A 21,713-nucleotide genomic window follows, 5' to 3' on the forward strand; every position below is an offset into this window, starting at 1 on the left:
TTTAAAACTTTCATGAACTATTAGCTCCTCCTTCAGGGCCAAAAACCTTGTCATTTTTTTTCAAGAATAAACCCTTCTTTGCATTGAGATAGGAGGCAGAAGCAAAATATGAAATACTTTCACTCCCTAATACTAAGCATAAAGCCAGGGGAAATCGAATATTCTTTTCTGTCTGTGGACTTGAGATAAGGATGCAGGGGGGGGGGGAGGGCTCTAATTCAGAGCAAAATCAGTGTGCAGCTATTATTCAATTAATGTAAAGTATCAGGTTACTGCCCATGTTGCATAATGCATAATGATGTAGGCTAATAGCTTTTAGTGGTGACACTGAGGAGCTTGATCACAATGAAAGTGATTTGTTCCTGTTTTTTAAAAAAAAATCTGAGATGATTCTCAAGATTGGAACCATTCAGACCTAGAATAACAGAGTCTGTCTCTCTTCGTGTATGGATGTGTGTTGGGGAGTGAGGGAGATTGGAGATTAAGGAAAAGAAAGGGGGAGGAATATGTTTCTTGCCTCCTTAAAAGCTGGAAAAGCTGTCAGAGGAATTAAGATTAAACCACTTGGGAGTCTGTGGGTGTGGAAAGTCATCATCTATCTAACATTAATATAGCTTGTAACAGAATGCTCTTGCTTGAAATAGGACTGTCACATCCACCGCTGGCAAGCTGCGCGCTCTAAGTTTTTTTTTTTTTTTTTTTCCCAGCTCATGTTGCTTTTAGTATTTCAACACTGGTCACTTTGTAAACATTGTATTTGATCTTCTGGTTCCACCCCAGTATTATAAAAAGAGGTCTATCAAGCCTGAGAAAAGCGTGCATTTGTTTGCAAGGAGCCGGAGAAGGCACTGAGTCCCCATTCTGGTCTCTAGCTCGCCTTGGGGAAACTTGGCCAGCCCTGAAACGCCAGTAGCTTAGACCACCGTGTACTGATAAGAATCCTCTTGCTTCGATCACCATGGAAAGTGGACTGCCACAGTCTCGCTTTGCCTATTTTTTAAAATATCCTCTCCAAGCAATTAGGAAAATTTTCTCAATGGTGGGAAGTCAGAAAACTGAAGAAAAGGTATGTTACTTTTTCCTTGTCTTGAAAGCTAACTGGCACTCTTTTATGCGTGTTAAATTTATATCAGGGGATTGTTTGGACTGACCAGTCTCCTAGCAGCTCCACCATTTTGCCGGATCAGAGAACAGACATGTTTTAGAGCAGACTTACAAAACCATAAGGAGTTCAGCAGATTGGAATACTTGGTATCTGAAAGATGGATGGCAGAAGCTTTGCAATGAGGTTAGGCTGAAAATCTGTCCTTGGCCAATGAAGCTTTTCTTAGGGCTTAACATGGGAATATGCCGTTTGTTCTCCCCTAGTTTTCAGCCAAACTTAAATTTTAGCTTCTTTGCTATTTAGTTAATTTAGTGTCCTCCTTTATTTTTGATGTCTTCAACATTTTTACTTTAACTTTAACATTCTGAGCCTTAGAAATGACTTAATAATATTGAAGAAATAATATTCTCTTAAATCTGAGCTAAGTGGCTCAATGGACAGAGTGCCAGGCCTGAAAGACCCGAGTTAAAATCTGGTCTCGGCCCCCTGGGTGATCCTGGACAAATCTCTCAACCCTATTTGCCTCAGTTTCCTTGTCTGTAAAATGAGCTGGACTAGGAAAGGGCAAACCACTCTGTTATCTTTGCCGAGAAAACCCCAAATGGAGTCATGCAGAGTCAGACATGATTGAAATGACAGCACAACAATATTGAAGGCTTAGATACTGACTGATAAATGGGAGCAGCTGGATAGGGAAAAGCTTCAAACTGGTCAGTCTGAAGACCAATCAGAACCAGAAGCTGTGAGATCAGCTAAGCATTTAGGAAGCAGCCTTTTAGGCAAGGAAAAACTAGCTTACTGTGTCTTTCCCAAGACCAGATATTTTTAGTATAAACTATAGAGTATATGTATCGATATATGTTTTAGTATATTGCTATATTATATGGGCCATATAGCTTTATAGCATCATTAGCACTTTTGAAATAATTTTTGCAGGAGATATTCACTTAACTTCAAAATCTTAAATTTGTCATGCTGCTCATTGAAATCCAGTTTGAACACAGTGTCTGAATCATAGTGGGCATTTAATAAATACTGGCTGAACTGAATGGAAAGGAAGTATGTACAGATTACTTTTATGCATTGTAATAAGTAGCTGGAATAAATGATAGTATCCGACTCTTTTACCTAAGTAGATACGCCTAGAAAAGAACTTTGGAAAGTATCTGGTAGTTTCCTGGTTCACAACTGACTTCTCAGGTTTGGGGTTTTTGTTTGTAATGTGTTCACTAGCTGGATCCATAATGTCTATGTGGGTAATACTTTTAATAAGGCTTGCAAAATCTCCCATTGTGTTGATTTCTAATGCTCCTTTACTTGCACTCTGAAAATACAGAGTGTGAATGTCATAAAATACTAACAAAAGGAAGGTCAACAGACAGAAAATACATCCTCTCTAATGAGGCGCTGCCCCAAAAATGCTGGTGTTGATCATGTGGAATGTAAAAATCATCTCTCCTGTTTGAGAGGACGTGGCCTTTTTGTGTGTGCCGTCCGTTCCTTTTTCATTTTTCTCCACTGGTTAAAATTAAATTGGAATGAGAACAGAAAAGATTTGGTTCATCACTTGATGAAGCAATGTGTTTCAAATAACTAGACAAGTCTCCATTTCCAGATCTCAGCATGTGCTTTCTTAAAGGAACTAAAGTCATGGAAAAGCTGTGTAGTCACACTGGAAGCCAGGCTCGCCCTACAGTCAGTGTTTTCAGATTTCTATAGTTTCCTCATTATTATAGGTATATATTGTGAGTGTGAGTGAGCGTGTGTGTGTGTGTGTGTGTGTGTGTGTGTGTGTGTGTGTGTGTAGCAGGAAGTTTAGTGCATCAGCTGGATGACTTCCTTTGTCCATTCTTCTATGAATAAATGAAACTTGGTCCTTAGCTTAAGAATTGCAGACAATGATCAGCTCATGGACAATCTGTCAAATGCTTTGGAAAATTAAAAAAAAAAAAAGGAAGTAAAAAAAAGCATCATTGTCCTCTTTTTGAGGATCTTATCTAATAGGGAAGTCAAGCCCAATATGTGAAAAGCACACACAAATGCTAGTTGTATGGCTTTTTAAAATGCCATGTAATATTTCAGGAATCTCTAACTTTCTTGTCTAATAATCATCACAACCCTCTTCATAATTCCTAGCTCATCAATGGAGAATTGCTATGGTGGAAAGCAGTCAGCACTTTGTGTTCAACCTAATGGTTAACATTTAAGAGCTTCAGACTTAGCAAGGCTGGTCTTCAGATCTGGCTGCCGCCCCCACATCCCCAGACCTGTATCCTCCATATTTCCCCCAGAACCTCAGGGTACTCTTCAGATACCTCTCAGATACTTGGATCTCAGATTGTTTTAAATCTCAGATACCTGGACTGTCCCTCCCCAGATGGTAAGCATGCAGAGGGTGTGGCCGCAGCTTATTTAAGCTTCTCTCCCCCACAAACTCATATAATAGTCGATGGTGGATCTCCTTGCTAAACATCTGCTTTCCTCTTAATCCTAGACTTTGGCGGCCAGGAAGGGAGGCTGTGATATATGGGGCTTTCTCTTACCCTTGCCCATATTTTAATCTTCTTTCTTCCTTCTACAACCAACCCAAATCCTTCACTTCCACAAAGGCCCATTTCAAGAATCCTTCCTTCCCTAAGATGTTCTTGACTAATTTGCTTTATTATGAGTTGCCTTAGTTACATGGATACTATGTTTGCACATGTGGTTGTGTGTGGTTTGGGGAGTTTTGAAATTTTTTTGTTTTTTAACAACATTTATTAAATACGTACTATGCGCTACATACCGTGCTAGGCCTAGGGATAAAAAGGGGAAAAAAAAAAACGATAGGGAATTCTCATTTGATCAGAGCATAAACACCCCCCACACTATACCCCCCATATAAAGTAAACACAAGGGAGTTTTGGAGTGAGTGGAGGTATCTGGGCCTCTGGGGCTGCCCCTTATGCTTGCAATGTAGACTTTCTTTATTTTCCCCTCTCTTCCTTTAAGATGCACCGAGATGCACCATCACGCACCGAGTATTGGATGTAGAATCGAAAAGCCCTAAGTCCAAATTTGGCCTCAGACACTTGTTAGCCTCTATCTGCCTGTTTCTTCATCCATAAAACAGGGAAAATAATAACCTCTCCCTCCCGGTCCTGTGTTGAGAACAATACGAGAATATTTTATAATCCTTGATAGGAATGCCAGCAGTTCTATCTCAGACACCACCTTCTCACAGGAACCTTTTCCCATCTTCTCTGACTGCCATGAAGGCATATGTTGGCCTTTACTGATTCATGTTTATGCTGCACTTCTCTCCCCACTGGAAGGCAAGCCCCTTGAGGAGGGATTGGGGCAGTCTTTGTCCCAGAGGGTCAGAGTCTGGTGCAGGGCCGGACCCAGAGGCTGGCCGATAGAACTGGACACACGGGATGGCCTATACAGGTGACAGGAGCACCAGCAGCAGCGTGGCAGGGAGGCTAAGAGCCGGAGGAGAGGAGGAGATGCGTTCCAGGCCAGAAGGGGAAGGGCCATTTAGGCTGGACTGTGGGCCAAACAAAGGGGCTTAGATCAGTCCTAGAGATCATAGGAAGCCAGCACAGACGGCTGATAGGCTCACACCCTGTAATTATGTGGAGAGGGATGGAGATCAGTCAGGAGATGACTGCTGCCAGGCAAGAGGTTCTGTCCTGGAGTAATGTGGAGGCCACGCAGATGCTGAGGAGAGACACGAGAGGCTCCTTAGGGCATCAGAAACGACTCTGACTTGAGTTCAAGTCTGTCCTCGGACTCTTACTTCAGTGGGGCCTGGGCAAGTCCTGTAGTCTGGGTTGCCTTAGTTTCTTATCTGTAAAATGAGCCAGGAAGGAAATGGCAAAACGCATCTTTGCCAAGAAAATCCCCAATGGGTCGCAGAGAGTCAGAAATTACTGAAACAACCAAAGAGCAACAACTTTAATAATTAATAAACATTTCTCCTATGTGCCATGAAATTTTAAGAGTGGCCTTTGATTAAATGCTGACCTCAAGTACTTTGTGTCTTAATACTGAGACTGTATCTCACACCATTCCCCATCTCTCCTCAAAAGGTGCTTTTAATGTTCCCTTTGCACTTCGCACAAAGAGAAAAAATGTCACACTGAACAAAAAGAATACTTAGTCCCTTTTTTTTTACTTTTTATAATAGCTTTTAAAATAGCTTTTTATTTTACCAAATACATGGAGAGTTTCCAACATTCACCTCTGCAAAGCCTTATGTTGAATATATTTTTCCCTTCTCTTCCATCTCCTTCCAAAGACAGCAAGCAATCCAACATAGGTTAAATATGTGTAGTTCTTCTAAACATTCTTCCATATTTATCATGCTATACAAGAAAAATAGATCAAAAAGTGAAAGAAAAAATGGGGGAAAAACAAGCAAACAACCAACAACAGCGAGGTGAAAATACTCTGCTTTGATCCACATTCAGTCTCCATAGTTCTCTTTAGTTGCGAATGGCTCTTTCCATCAAAAATCTGTTGGAATTGCCTTGAATCACCTCATTGTTGAAAAAAGCCAAATCCATCACAGTTGATCCTTACATAATCTTGTTGCTGTGTACAAGTTCTCTTGGTTCTACTCACTTCACTTAAAATCAGTTTATGTAAATCTTTCCATGCTTTTCTGAAATCAGCCTGCTTATTATTTCTTATAGAACAATAATATTCCATTACATTAATATACCATAACTTACTCGACCATTCCCTAACTGATGGGCATCCACTCGGTTTCCAGTTCTTTACGACTACAAAAAGGGGCTGCCCCAAACATTTTTCACATATGGGTTGTTTCCCTTTTTTTCTAATGCCTTTTGAAGGAGTTTAAGATTGCAGGGTAGGCAAGTAGGGAAGCCTCTGACAGGTTTCATGCACCTCTTTTAATAATGTAAATGGTGAAGGACCCTCTAGATATGAGCCTGAAATGCTTTACAATGATTTATATATTTAAAAAAATTCATAAATGAGATCCCTGAGTCCAATGGGAGTGGTTGCCTTTAACAAAGAATGACAAAATTCAAGAGCTAAATTTTGAGATAATCTAATCCAATGTTTTAATTTGACAGATAACCTATTTTTTCTCAGTAGAATTCTATATTTCCAATTACATGTAAAGATAGTTTTCAATATTCACTTTTGTAACATTTTGAGTTCCAAATTTTTTCTCCCATCCTTCCTTCCTTCCCCTAGACAGTAAGCAATCTGATATAGGCTATACATGTACCATCATTTTAGATTTATTTCCATATTTGTCACATTATGAAAGAAAAATCAGAACAAAAGGGAAAAAAACAAGAAAAAAAAGCAAACAAAAATGGTGAAAAGAATATACTTCAATCCTCATTAAGTTTTTGTAGTTTTCTCTCTGGATGTGAATGACATTTCCCATCCCAAATCTATTGGAATCATCTTAAATCTCTGTATTGCTGAGAAAACATATCATAGTTGATCATAATATTGCTGTTGCCATGTGCAATGTTCTATTAGTTTTACTCAGTTCACTCAGTATCAGTTCCTGCAAGTCTTTCCAGGCTTTTCTGAAATTATCCTGCTTATTATTTCTTACAGAACAATAATGTTCCATTACATTTACATACCATAACTTATTCAACCATTCCACAGCTGATGGGCATCCACTCAATTTCCAGTTCCTTACCACTACAAAAAGAGCTGCTATGAACATTTTTGCACATATGCGTCCTTTTCCCTCTATTATGATCTCTTTGGGATAGAGACCCAGTAATGAGACTGCTAGATAAAAGGTGTGTACAATGTTAAAGCTCTTTGGGCATAGTTCCAAATTGCTCACCAGAATGGTTGAATAATTTCACAACTTCACCACAATGCATTAGTGTCCCAGTTTTCCCCCTCCAATTTTTATCATTATTTTTTCCTTTTATCATATATAACCTGATAGGTGTGAGGTGCTACCCCAGAGTTATTTTAATTTTCATTTCTTTAATCAGTAGTGATTAAGAATTTTTTTCATATGACTATAGATGACTTTAATTTCTTCATCTGAAAACTTTTCAAATCCTTTAACCATTTATTGAGGAATGATTTGTATTCTCATAAATTTGACTCAGTTCTCTATGTTTTATAAATAAGGCCTTTCAGACAGTCTTATCCCACTGAGAAGTGAGTTCCTGGGAGAGTCTGGAATCTAGAATTCTTTCAATTGTACTCTCTAAATTCTCTGAATAGAAACAGATTATGTGAAGATTTGATGGCCAAGATGAAGATGGAAAAGAGGAGCCCCTCAGCAGAACTCACTGGGCAGCTGATGCCCATGATAAAGCAGTAAAAATATAAAGACGTTTTAAAATTTAAAAATTTAAATCTGGCGATCAATCACTTCCCAGAGGAAAACTTGTCATTTTGCATATATTTTTGTACTTGGGGAAAGAAGAAAAAAATCACCTGTTAACTTAGGGGCAACAGAAAAATATCCAGATGAACAAAGGACACAGGAGAGAATTTCTATTCTCTCAAAGAAGCAGAGTAACTGAATATAACCGACAATGATCAGTAAACAATGAATGAGATGTGCAACTGAACACAAATACTACACCTGGCTACTGAATATGTGACATGAATACTGAAATATTTGCTGAAGGGATTACAGCCACTGCCTACTTTGGAAGAAAAACCAGAAGAAACCATGGTCCAAATCAAGAACCAAAAGCAATCTCCAGTCATTTTGCACAACTCCCTGAGTTGTATTTGGTAATTTGCATAAAATCTTTTAGTTACCTGGTAACTGATAAGATGCTTTGATAGGCTGTTAGTCAATTTGGTCTAGAAGCAATGCTGAGACGTGGATAACTGAGAAAGCAGGGCAGTAAAGGAAGGGAAGAAGTGGTTAAACACTGCCCTAAGTGCTAAGTCCTGGGAGGCAGGTGATAATGGCCCCACTTTCCAGTTGAGAAAATTGAGGCAGGTGGAGGTTAAGTAATTTGCCCAGTGTCACACAGCTAGTTAAGTGAGGCTGGATTTGAACTCAGATCTTCCTGATCCCACGTCCAATGCTCCATCCATGTATCAACAGCTAGCTGTTTTCCTGAAGGAGTCAGAAACAGACTGGCGTTCATTTAATTAGTGGAAATTTTTATCTGTCCAATTTTGAGCATGATGTTTAGATTTTAGCATGACAGAATTGAATGCCAAAATAAGCATAATCAGCTCTCTTGAAATATTGTTGGTACAGAATCCTGTCTTATGGCGAGGAAAGAAATAACAACATAGGGCAGGCACACCAAACAGAAAGCTTGCATTAAGAAGTCAGGAACATTTACAAAGCGCCTACTCTGTGCTAGGGATGCAAAGCTGTCAGGGAGCAGTCATTGCTAATGACCAGTAGTCCCATAATCATAGAATTTGATTTACAAGGAGGAATTTGAAAACCTTTTGACAAAAGGATGAATGCCAGCCGTATACTGCAATGTGTCTCCCCCATTCAACTGGGAGTTCTTGAGGGAGTTCACTTCCCTTGGAAGTGAAGGACTCACTTTTGTCTTTTTTTTGTTTCCCCAGCACTTAGACCCCTCCCTGGCACACAGCAGGTGCTTAATAAATGTTTGTTAACTGGCTATCACTACATTGATATCTGGTAGTAATAGTGTCGAGAAATTTCAGTGTAGTTTGTGGCATTTTCCCTCTTTCCCCCTCCAATTAAAACACTAAATGTTTTACTTTAGCACTTTCTCAAATGAAGAGGACCCAGACCCTTTGCCCTTGGGATGGCAGCCCTCCCAGCCAGGGCAATGAGGAGATGGGGGATCTTTGGCTGATGAAGGGTACAAAAGAAGGTGGAGAGGAGAGTTTGCCTTCTAACAGTGATTTATTCTGGCTTGCTTGAGCCTCTCATCCCTAGGATTCCATGGCCAGGCTCACAGGCTTCTATTCTTGTCTCTCTCTTCCTGCTTTTTCTTGCAGAGAATCACAGGTTTGAGTTAGGAGGTGCTGCAGTATCCATCTTAGTGGACTGTATGCATTGTAATATGCCCTCCAGGGGTCAAAGAGCCTCCCTCTGGAGCCCTCCAGGGAGGGGGGACCCACCCCCTTTCAGGGGCTGCTTTTGGACGCTGGGATTGTTGGGAAGCTTTTCCTGATGCCAAGCCTTATTGGCTCCATGACTCCCACCCATCCTTCCTGATCCTCCCTTGGCTGCTGCTTTGTGCTTTGCACACTTTGGACTTTCCCCAGTGTTCTCACTCTTCTGTCTCCCCTCAGTCATCCCATCTGCTTCTATGGCTTCAGCCATCACTTCTATACCCATCTATCCCGAAACTCCATCTCTGGAGGCAGCCACTCTCCAGGGCCCCAGGACCGTGCTGCTGGCTTCCTTCAAGGAGCCATGCTACTTGGGCCATGAACCTGGTATGCCAAGCCAGCCCCTCCCCCTAACTTCAATATCTCCAGCTTCCTAACAGTCTTGAAGTTGTCTTTGTTATTTCAAATAAGTCAATAATGTACTGAGCTGGGGACACAGGTACAAAAAATGACAGTCCCTACTCACAGGAAGTTTACACTCTAATGGCAACGACTATAAGTGTATTTTATACACACACACACACACACACACACACACACATATATATATATCACATGTATGTATACACACATAGTGTAAATTGAAGGTTAATCAGTATAAAAAGCTAAATACAAGGTAGTTTGGTAGGAAGGGTACTAGCCATTGGGGAGATAGGGGAAGGATTCATGCAGAAGACAATGTTGAAGCTGGGACCTGAAGCAAGCCAGGAGCACAGTATGCACCAAGGGACAGAGAGAGGAGTATTTGGGTGAGGAATGGTGAAAAGGTCAATCTGACTGGCTTTTAGAGGGGAAGTGGAGTGTCCAATGGGCTGGAATTGGGGCCAGGTTTACAGGGCTTTACTCATCAGATCTGAGCTTCAGGAAGATTCCTTGAGCAGCAGACAAGCTGGACTGGGAAGAGGCTTGAGGAGTCCCACCAGAAGACCTTCAGTGACAGAGTGCTTACTGCTTAAAGCAATCTGTCCCATTTTTAACAGCTTGAATTATTAGGACATTTCCTTTTCTACTGAACAGAAATCTTCCTTGTTAGGCTTTTATGTTTTCCCTTGAATCTTTCATTCCTAGTTCTTTTAGGAATGCTCTTTTAACTGTGCTTTGTACAGCCTAATCTCTAATCCCCAATCCACTTTCATCATCTTCCTCTTCTAGCTTGTCAAAATTCCTTCTAAAATGTGTCATTTGAGAATATCAGTAATCAGCTGTGGGCTGGCCAAGGCCGAGTTCATGAGCAGACTATTCCCTTCTGTGTGTGTGTGTGTGTGTGTATGACTGAGAGACAGACAGACACACACACAGAATGACAGAGAGAGAGACTGAGAGAATGAATCCAGTTGACAGCCTTTTGCCTTTGCACATTAATGCCGAATTCTCCTGATCTTGTCGTTCACTACCAGAATCATTAACTAGACAGAATCTCAGCTCCCAAGGCCTTCCACATTGTTGGTTCAATTGACCTTTTCAGCCTTATTCCTCTTCCTCCCCAGCTCCTGATCTAAATTCTAGCCAGGGCGAGTGATTCTTTATTCTCAGCCCATCCTTTCAGTCTTGATCTCCATTCCTTTGCTCACACTCTCTGACATACCTAGATTGGATTCCTCCTTCTGCAATCTTACCTTTCCTTTAAGAAGAATAGTGATGATAATAGCAATTAGAATTTTAGACAGCACTTTATTTCACAAAATTCTTACTAATGGCATTTCATTTTATTCTCACAATACCCTTAGAGAGCAGGTGTCATAATTATCCCCCATTTTACAGCTATTAAGTGTGAGTTAGGATTTGAACTTAGGATTTCCTGACTCAGGTCCAGCTTTCTATAATGTGTTTGTTTGTTTATTTTGTCTTATCCTTCTTACCCCAACAAAAGCAAGGAATATCTTCCTCCTTAAACATTTTATTGCATTTTCTTCAGCTTTTTCCTTTATATTTATCTTCTCCTAATTTATGTACCTAACTGATCCACTTAATCTCTGCCCTAATTGAGTTTGCAGTCAATTGTTCCCCACACTTAGCACTTTGCCAGAGTTGGCACTTAATATACACCCTGCTGAACTGCATGGATCTGTTTCTAATTCTTGTATTATAACTATGGAAACATTTCAAGTAAAGCAAAGATTTCTGAATATCCAGAGTCCTCCTTTGACACAAAATGTGCCACTCAAAAACAGAAACTTACCTGGAATCCTTGACTCCTACCTTCAACAAACAGTCCTGTGTCTCTCAGAAGGGAAAGAGAATAAGGCTCTAGCTTAGACTTGGCCTGATTTATTGTTTAAAGTGTAAGATTCCTTCTTTTCCTGATCATCCTCAGCAATAAAGTGTTGGTAGAGTGGCTTTCAGAGATAGTTTTTTTTTTTTTATTGATTTTTGTGGTTCAGTCATTTTCAATTGTGTCTAACTCTTTATGACCCCATTTGGAGTTTTCTTGGCAAATAGTTTGCCATTTCCTTTCCCAGCTTATTTTACAGAGAAGGAAACTGAGACAAATAGGGTAAAGGCAGCACTTTCCAGGTGTCTGAGACCAGACTTGAACCCATCTTCCTGATTCCCCCAAATGCCTAGTACTAAAGCCCCCCAGCTGTGCCTTTTATTATAGATGCCCTTAATTTTATAGACCATTCATTCTTTGATAAATCCATCCCTTATAACAAAGACAGGAAAAGGTGAGGGAGAGGAGGGAAGTTTGTTTTCTTATAGGTCAGTTCAGGAAAATCAGCCCCTTTTGATATTCAGCAGCCATAGCTGTAGTCCTCTTCCTCCCCAACAAAGGCAGAGTGATGTTTCCCTAATTGTTTTTCTGGGTCCAAGCATTCTCACAGCACAGTATTGTTGTAGTTCCTGCTTTCCCTAATATAATTATAGCTAACATTTACACAGCGCTTACTCTGTGCCAGGTATTGTGCTAAGCACTGTAACAATTATTATCTCATTTGATCCTCTCAGCAGCCCTGGGAGGAAGGTGTTATTATTATTCCTATTTTCCAGTTGAGGAAACTGAGGCAGACAGTATAAAGGAGGTGCCTAAGGTCACCTGGTTACTGAGAGTCTGAGGCAGGATTCGAACTCACCTGAGTTCAAGCCAAGCCTTTTATCCATTGCGCCTCCTCGTTTATCGAAGTAATGCTATTTTCCTGTTTTTATTCATTTGGGTCCATTCAGACCATGAATCTTCCCATGTTTCTCTGTATTCTTCCTCACCATTTGTTTTGCCATATCACAATTATTTATTATTATTTATTATTTATTAATAATTATTAATTATTCAGCCGTTCTCCAACTGATGGGCCCTTTGTTTCCTATTCTTAGTTACCAGATGCATTTAGGGAGGAGGGTGTATATAAGGAGGGATGTGACTTTCTGTTTTGGGATTTTGGAAGGTCAAGGGTGAGAGATTTTCTCTTTCATTAATCACTAATTTCTTGAAACAGTTCCTAGCCATCACTAAGATATTAGGGTGACTATCATCCACCAGTCCCACTAACATTGATCATTTGTACCTCTTGTCATTTTTACCAGTTTTCTAGATGTCACATGGAGCTTCCAGAGATACTTTTTTTTCCTTTTAAAAATTATTTTCAAAACATATGCACAGATAATTTTTCAACACTGATCCTTGCATAGCCTTGTGCTCCAAATTTTCCTCTTCTTCCTCCCAACACCTCCCCTAGATAGCAAGTGATCCATTTTATGTTATACATGTTAAAATATATGTTAAATCCAATATTTGTACAATTCTCTTGATGCATAAGAAAGATCAGATCAAAAAGGAAAGAAAATGTATAAGAAAACAAAATGCAAGCAAACAACAACAGAGAGTGAAAATGCTATGTTGTGATCCACACTCAGTACTCCCCCCAGCCCCAGTCCTCTCTCTGGGAATAGATGGCTCTCTCCATCACAAAATCATTGGAACTGGCATCAATCATCTCATTGTTGAAAAGAGCCATGTCCGTCAGAGTTGATCATCTTGTACTCTTGTTGTTGCCGTGTATGATCTCCTGGTTCTGCTTATTTCATTCAGCATCAGTTCCTGTAAGTGTCTCCAGTCCTCTTTGAAATCATCCTGCTGGTCGTTTCTTACAGAACAATAACATTCCATAACATTCATATATCATAATTTATTCAGCCGTTCTCCAACTGATGGGCAGCCACTTAGTTTCCAGTTTCTAGCCACTCCACAAAGGGCTGCCGCAAACATTTTTGCACTTGTGGGTCCCTTTCTCTTCTTTAAGATTTCTTTGGGATATAAGCCTAGTAGAAACACTTTTGGGTCAAAGGGTATGTACAGTTTGATAACTTTTTGAGCATGTTTCCAAATTACTGTCCAAAATGGCTGGATGTATTCACAATTCCACCAACAATGTATTAGTGTCCCAGTTTTCCCACATCCCTCCAACATTCATCATCATCTTTTCCTGTCATCTTAGCCAACCTGACAGGTGTGGAATGGTTCACAACTTCGGAGTTATCTTAATTTGCATTTCTCTGATCAATAGTGATTTGGAACACTCTTTCATATGACTAGAAATGGTTTTAATTTCTTCATCTGAAAATTGTCTGTTCATATCTTTTGACCATTTATCACTTGGAGAGTGGCTTGAATTTTTATAAATTTGAGTCAATTCTTTATATATTTTAGAACTGAGGCCTTTATCAGAACCTTTAACTATAAAAATGTTTTCTTAGTTTATTGCTTGCCTTCTAATCTTGTCTGCATTAGTTTTGTTTGTACAAAAACGTTTAAGCTTAATATAATAAAAATTATCTATTTGGTATTCAATTATGAGTTCCAGTTCTTTGATCACAAATTCCTTCCTTCTCCACAGAGCTGAGAGGTTTACTATCCTATGTTCTTCTTTCTAATTTATAATATCACTCTTTATGTCTAAATCATGGACTCATTTCAACTTTATCTTAGTATATGGTGTTAGGTGTGGGTCAATGACTAGATTCTGCCATATTAATTTCCAATTTTCTCAATAGTATTTGTCAAAATAATGAGTTCTTATCCCAAAAGCTGGGATCTTTGGGTTTATCAAACACTAGATTACTATTGACTATTTTGTCCTGTGATCCTAACCTACCCCATTAATCGACTACTCTATTTCTTAGCCAGTATCAAATGGTTTTGATGACTGCTGCTTTATAATATAGTTTTAGGTCTAGCACAGCTAGACCACCTTCATTGGCATTTTTTTTTTCATTATTTCACTTGAAATTCTTGATCTTTTCTTCTTCCAGAGGAACTTTATTATTTTTTTTCTAAATCTGTAAAATAACTTCTTGGGAGTTTGATTGGTATAGCACTAAATAAGTAGACTGATTTAGGTAGTATTGTCATTTTTATTATATTTGCTCAGCCTACCCATGAGCACTTGATATTTTTCCAACTTATTAGATTTGACTTTATTTGTGTGGAAAGTGTTTTGTAGTTGTATTGTTTTGTAGTTGTATTCATATAGTTCCTAACTTTCCCAGTTAGATAGATTCTTAAATATTTTATACTATCAACAGTTATTTTGAATGGAATTTCTTTTTGTATCTCTTGCTGTTGGACTTTGTTGGTAATATATAAAAGCTGATGATTTAGGTAGATTTATTTTGTATCCTGCAACTTTGCTAAAGCTGTGAATTATTTCTAATAGTTTTTTAGTTGATTTTCTAGTGTTCTCTAAGCCTGTCATCTGCAAAGAGTAACAATTTGATTTCCTCATTACCTACTCTAATTCCTTTAATCTCTTTTTCTTATAGTCAATGTTGAATAGTAATGATGATAGTGGGCAATTTTGTTTCACTCCTGGTCTTACTGGGAATGGTTCTAGTTTGTCCCCATTACATATGACGCTTGTTGATGGTTTTAAATAGATGCTACTGATCATTTCAAGGAAAATTTATTTATTTTCTGCTATACTTTCTAGTTTTTTTTAATAGGAATAGATGTTGGATTTTATAAAATGCTTTTTCTGCATCTATTGAGATAATAATATGATTTTTGTTAGTTTGGTTATTGATATAGTCAATTATGCTAATAGTTTTCCTAATATTAAACCAGCCCTGCATTCCTGGTATAAATTCTATTTGGTCATAGTGTATTATCCTGGGGATGAGTTTCTATAATTTCTTTGCTAATATTTAAAAATTTTGCATCAATATTTATTAGGGAAATTGGATTATAATTTTCTTTCTCTGTTTTAACCTTACCTAGTTTACATATCACCATATCTGTGTAATAAAAGGAATTTGGTATATTCCCAAATAATTTATATAGTATTGGAATTCATTGTTCTTTGAATGTTTGGTAGAATTTATATATAAATCTATCTGGCCCTAAAGATTTTTTCTTTGGAAGTTGATTAATAGCTTGTTCTACTTCTTTTTATAAAATGGGACTATTTAAATAATTTATTTCTTCTTCTGTTAATATGTTCAATCTATATTTTTGTAAATATTTCTCCATTTCATTTAGATTATCAAGTTTATTGACATATAGTTGAGTAAAATAACTCTTTATTATTACTCTAATTTCTTCATTAGTGGAAAGTTCTCCCTTTTCATTTTTGAGACTTACAATTTAATTTTCTTCTTTCCTTTTTCTAATCAAATTAACTAAAGGTTTGTCTATTTTGTTTTTTTTTTTTCATAAAATCAACTCTGTTTTATTTATTAATTCAATAATTTTCTTATTTTCAATTTTATTAATCTCACTTTTTATTTTCAGAATTTCAAGTTTGATATTTAATTGAGGGTTTTTAATTTGTTCTTTTTAGTTATAAGTCCAATTCATTGCTCTTCTCTTTTTCTATTTTATGCCAGTAAGTATCTAAAGATCTAAAATTTCACCTAATAATTGCTTTGGCACAAATTTTGATATATTCTCATTATTGGCATTCTCTTGGATGAAGTTATTGATTGTGCTGTGATTTGGTTTACCCATTCATTCTTTAGGATTAGATTATTTAGTTTTCAATTAATATTTGGTCTATTTTCCCCTGGCCTTTTATTGTACATGATTTTTATTGCATCATGATTTGAAAAAAAAATGCATTTACTATTTCTGCCTTTCTGCATTTATGCCCTAATACATGGTCAATTTTTGTATAGGTTCCATGAGCTACTAAGAAAAAAGTAAACTTCTTTCTGTCTCTATTCAATTTTCTCCAAATATCTATCATACCTAACTTTTCTAATATTCTGTTTACCTCTTTAACTTCTATCTATTTTATCTTGTGGTTAGATTTATCTAGTTCTGAGAGAACAAGGTTGAGATCCCCCACTGGTATTTATTTCTTCTTGCATCTCTCAACTTCTCCACTAGGAATTTAAATACTATATCATTTGGTGCATATATGTTTAGTATTGATATTGCTTCATTAGCAAGATATAGTTTCCTTCCTTATCTCTTTTAATTAGGTCTGTCTTTGCTTTTACTTGATCTGAGATCAGGATTGCTACCCCTGCTTTCTTTTTGCTTCACTGGAAGCATAATAAATTCTGTTCTAGCCCTTTACCTTCACTCTATATGTATCTACCTAGCAGTCATCCAGTCAGCTGGTCCTGGCATTGAGGTGATCAGCCACTGCTTTCCCCCTTAGTTTTCCCAGACTCAGCCCCTTCCATAAAGGAGAGGCCAGGACAGTGGCCAAAGAGAAAGTCATGTTTAAAGGAAGAGGACGCCCGCCCACAAAAAAGGGCCAGGGGGACAAGGGGAGTGAGTGATTCTCCTGCCTGCGGCAAGTATCAACTCCGCCTCACTGCCTGAATAAAATGCCCCGAGTCTGAGATTCTCTGCAGTTCAGCTCAAGTCCTCCATATTCTTTTAAAAAATTACTAAAGCCCTCTCAAGAACTTCTGTTTATGAGGCTGATATCACCATTTGCCAAATTAGAAATTAAAAATCTTGATAATATCGTTTTGATCTTGTGCATCCCCTGAAAGGGTCATAGATATCCCACTCTTTAGGAAGCATCAGGATGGTGGTTTAGAGTCATGAGAGCTGGATTCATCTCCTGGGTTCTTCATTACCCCTTCTAATGACTTTAGACAAAGCAAATCAGCTGGGGAATGATTCTTTTGCAAAATGAAAGTGTTCAGCTAAATGATTCCTGAGATATGATTCCTTTTCATTAAGAAATTCTTTTGACTTACCCCCAAAAGCTATATTCCATTCTTTTGCTTAATTTGCTTATTGCGAATTATATCTGTAATGAAAATAAACAAGAAGTGTAGTTTCACCACAATGCCTTCAGATCTTCTGTAGAAATATTTCCTGAGTTTCCTATGAGTGAGCTCTTGCTGCTCCTCCTCCTCAGCTCCTAAGCCCTCTACTGGATTCCTGTTCCCAATAAACTACTATTTTTTTTTCCAGTTTTTGTAAGTGATACACTCATATGAAATGGTCTTTATTTAATAATCTTCCAAATAAAAATACTATTCAAATAGATGCTTTTCAAACAAAGGCACATACTAAGGTCTATTGGCACAATTGTCATCACACTGAACCTACCATAATTATTTTATTGTACCACATTAAACATGGGCTTTCATACAAATACAGAAAAAGAGAATGCTATCCCCTATAGATGGTAACTTTGTCTCTATATTTTTCTCAAAACATAGTTCTGCTGCTCTGCTTAAATTCTTTTTTTTTTTTTTTTCTTCTTTGCTGAGGCAATTAGAGTTAAGTGACTTGCCCAGGGTCACATGGCTAGGAAGTGATAAGTATCTGAGGCCAAATCTGAACTCAGGTCCTCCTAACTTCAGGGCTGGTGCTCTATTCACTGTGCCACCGGGCTGCTCCTGCTTAAATTTTTAAAATTTAAAAACTTGGGCCATAATCAAGCTTTTGCAAATTCCTTTATTTTATAAATTTTATAATTTTATAAAATTATATATAAAATTATAATTTTATAAAGAAAGCTCTATTGCCTATGGACTGTGATGTCATTTTGGAATTTTTTCAATGATAACACATGTATGAGATTACAATTTTTTCTGTGTATGATATTTTCCCCTCCAAGGAGAAAACTCTAATTCCCATGTTCTGTGGCTGAACGTTACATTAAATTTAAGTAATATGTAGTCCTTAAGATTATGTCCTAGCAATCCTGAGCCATAACACCTTTTTCTACTGAAACAGACCATGACCTGAAAGTATCACTTAAAAGGAGTGCAGAGTTTATAATCCACTTGCTCTAAATGATAGACATGGTTTTAAAATGACAGACTTCACTGAGCCCTGTGAATATACTGAAGAACATTTGGCCAACATACATTTTTTCCATCTCAGTGTTTTCTAACTCGTGGTGCCTTTGAAATTGGAAATGAAAAATTTTAAAGGTACCAAATTCATCAAGGGACTCAAAGAGCATTTTTTAGGGTATACCAGGAAAATTCCAGTCTCTCCCCCCAACGATTCTTGCTTCTAACCAGTGTGGCTAAGTGTCTGATGCTACCTGGTCAATGAAGTATTGTTCCAGCTATTCTGATCAGGAATAAGAACACAAAGACTGATTTCATGGTGAGAAACACAACTGTGCCAGCTGTCTTGCTTTGTAACTTTTGTTCTGCCTTGACATCAGTAAATAACAGCTAGACTAATAGGATAGGACATAGAAAGAGAAAAGGACAGAGACTTCTTTTGTTTCTCATTTAGTTAAAAGATATTTTTTCCTCACTCTGCCCCTCCCAGCTTCTGAGCTCACTGGCATTCCAAGCATTTATTAAGCATTTACTATCTGTCAGGGCATGGTGCCAGGCACTGATTCCCCAGGGATATCTGGCCACTATATGATTTCCAAATGCTGGCAGGAAACAGCCAAAGGCTGCCACTTACCCCACCTCCTTTTAGGTTATAAACATGTCTGAGCTGAAAGTCTTTTACAATTGGGCTCTCTATGCCATTAGCATTATCTAAAACCTTTTTAGACTAAGCATTGATGCTTCCTGGAGAGCACTTTGTCTCCATATATTTTCAAAATCAAAGCTGACCTCACTCTTCTAGTTTTTGGAAAACTGCTGCTGCACTATGTGTGTTATACAATAAGTGGAAGTTAGTATTGAAGCAATAGGATTTATTTTGTTCAACTAAAATACAGTTACTTCTTCGTGCTGATCATCTTTCACACCAGCTGTGAGAATGATATGAATTACATTCTTCTTTGGGGATTTTCCTTTTCTGAATCACTCACCAACCAGGCTGATAAGGCAACTGAGAAATTGTTTTAATTATGAGATTAAATTATGCCCAATATTTAAGGAAATAATAAACAATGTGAAATCCCCCTTTCATCAGTGGTTACAAAGACTCTGCAATTGGGTCAGGTCTCCAAGATGGAATTTCCCTTCCTGCCACCCATGTGACTATAAGAGTGGACAGTGGATGGTGAACAATGAAGGCTTGTGCTTTGGACCAACAAGGCTTCTCTTGCTGCTTTGACCAAGACTTCAGAGTGGCTCTATTTGAACCCAAGCAGTTTGGGAAACCAAGGCTGTGGGGCGATTCAAAGCCAGAGTCCTGCAGAATGGTAGAGTGGAAATAACCCTGCATGTAGAATCAATGTTCTGCTGATTTACTGACATTCTTCACAGCTTTCAGCAAGGAAGCTGGGTTAGATTGTTTCTAAGATTCCTTCCAACTCTAAATCAATGATCTTTCCTATAACAGTATTAACTACCATGATATCGCATAAAATGATCATTTTAGTGATAAAAATAATTACCCTTTACCCTTTTAAAATTTTGTATAATCTTGGGTCTTGTTTAAAGAAAGACAGCACGAATTTGTGTAACAGTGGCAAAATATAGGGCTCTGTGCATCATGCAGTAAAACCTGTTTATCTTGTAGGGGGTCCCATAATAATTACCAAGTAAGTAATATGGATATTGGGAGCCACTTTTCAAATCCCTAATCAAATCATTTCTTTATCTTATATGGCATTCTGGATAGCAATCAACACTTGGAAATAAGAATTTTTAAAATGTGTTGCCTTCAAGTTTAGAAGAGCTATTAATATTTTGTGGAAAAGAAAATATATTGAAGCAGTGTACTGTGTATAAGCAAGATATGCAAGTTGCTTGATGAATAGAAGGACATTTTATTCTAAAAGGAAGTATATAAATGTTGCATTAGAATATTCAGAGATTGCTTTGTTCATATTTTGTGATGCATGTAGCACAATGTTGGTCAATCGATATTGATTCTAGGATTCACAAACAGAAATTAAATTTTTTTATAAGTATTTCTCTTACAAATGAAGTAACTGTCCTTCAGGATATCTAATTGCACATATACATCTGATTCCTAGAAATCACTGTCAAAATCATCATCAAGGCTGAAAATAAGATGTGAAGTTTACATATTTTGATAGCTTCTTTTGGGGAAGAATAGATTCAATTTTTAAAAATGTTAACAGCTTTTCAAATGTTCTAAAAAAACCAGAAAGTATAAATGCATGTTGAGTTGCAAATCTTAAAATAGAATATATCTTTGACAAGTTTATTAATATGTACGATCATTTCATGTTTCAAAAAGTTTTCAAGAAATTGGTTCCTTGTCTGGAATTAGACAAATGAGAATATTATCCTTAACTAGTCATTTAAATGTTCAAGCACTTCAGAAATGAGGTCTTTCAAGGATAAAAAGAATCTTTAAAAAGTTCATCATATGACTGTCTTTCCCCTTTGCCATTTTTTCTAAAAATGAAATCCTTTTCTGACTAACAACATCAATTTATTAAGTATCTATATAAAGAACATTGTATTGCCTAGTAAAGGAAATAAGACAATGCCCCCATGGAAGCATGAATAACAAAAATGCACAACAGAAGTATAAAGTGCCATGTAAGGTCTTTGCCTAGAACAACTGAGAAATATTTGTCAACATGTTTCCTCGAAACACTGTCCAGTCTCTTATTATGTTTATTCAATAATTATTTTTATTTTAAATTCAATTGTAGTATTCTAGTCTCTGATTATATAAATATACTGAATAAAGGCATCAAGGTCTAGATTTTTTGCCAAAGCATCCTAAATAATTCCATGGGGGATGCTATAGATAGGGTTTATGTTTGGGGTTGTAGTTGAGCTAGATAACCCTGGAGATCCCTTCCAGTTCTGCAGCATCGTGATTTTATGATGCATTTCCTACTCCGTATCAGTTCATCTAATAACTCTGCCTTCAACATCTTAAGTAAATGTCCTCGGAACCTCCTACATTTGTACATATATGGCCTTGCAAGAACAAAATCAAGAAGAGGTCCGACTAGCATTCTATTCATTTCTGGTAGGCTTCTTAGAATGGCAGATTAGAGGACCTCTGTCAACAAGGTTGGAAGCAAAGACTGAGAACTGGAAGGAATTTAGCAGTTGTACTAGATGTGGGTGTCACTAATCGAACAGGCTGAGGGACTCAAACCCAAGTCATAGTCATCAATGACTTGATGGAGTTCTCTAGAAGAGAGCTCTAAAGAGCAGTCCCTGACTATAAATAATTTTAATGTTTTCATTAATGACTTGGTGGAAAGTATTGATGGAA

At 37.6% G+C, this 21,713-nt stretch overlaps 1 protein-coding gene across 3 annotated transcripts in view; it reads left to right on the forward strand.

Annotated features, from left to right (window-relative positions):
* ATP2C1 (ATPase secretory pathway Ca2+ transporting 1) overlaps nucleotides 1–21,713 on the forward strand; it is a 221,473-nt gene that overhangs the window by 91,297 nt on the left and 108,463 nt on the right. The window contains exon 1 of one of the 3 annotated variants that reach the window (XM_074270891.1): nucleotides 787–1,066. The exons of the other annotated variants lie outside the window; for them this stretch is intronic. Coding sequence (XP_074126992.1) covers nucleotides 959–1,066 — 108 coding nt within the window. The 5' untranslated portion in view covers nucleotides 787–958. Of the gene's footprint in view, nucleotides 1–786; nucleotides 1,067–21,713 lie in introns of those variants that run through there. 3 annotated transcript variants of the gene reach the window in all.

The sequence above is a fragment of the Sminthopsis crassicaudata genome, chromosome 5, assembly GCF_048593235.1.
Source record: "Sminthopsis crassicaudata isolate SCR6 chromosome 5, ASM4859323v1, whole genome shotgun sequence".
In the NCBI taxonomy this organism is placed as follows: Eukaryota; Metazoa; Chordata; class Mammalia; order Dasyuromorphia; family Dasyuridae; genus Sminthopsis; species Sminthopsis crassicaudata.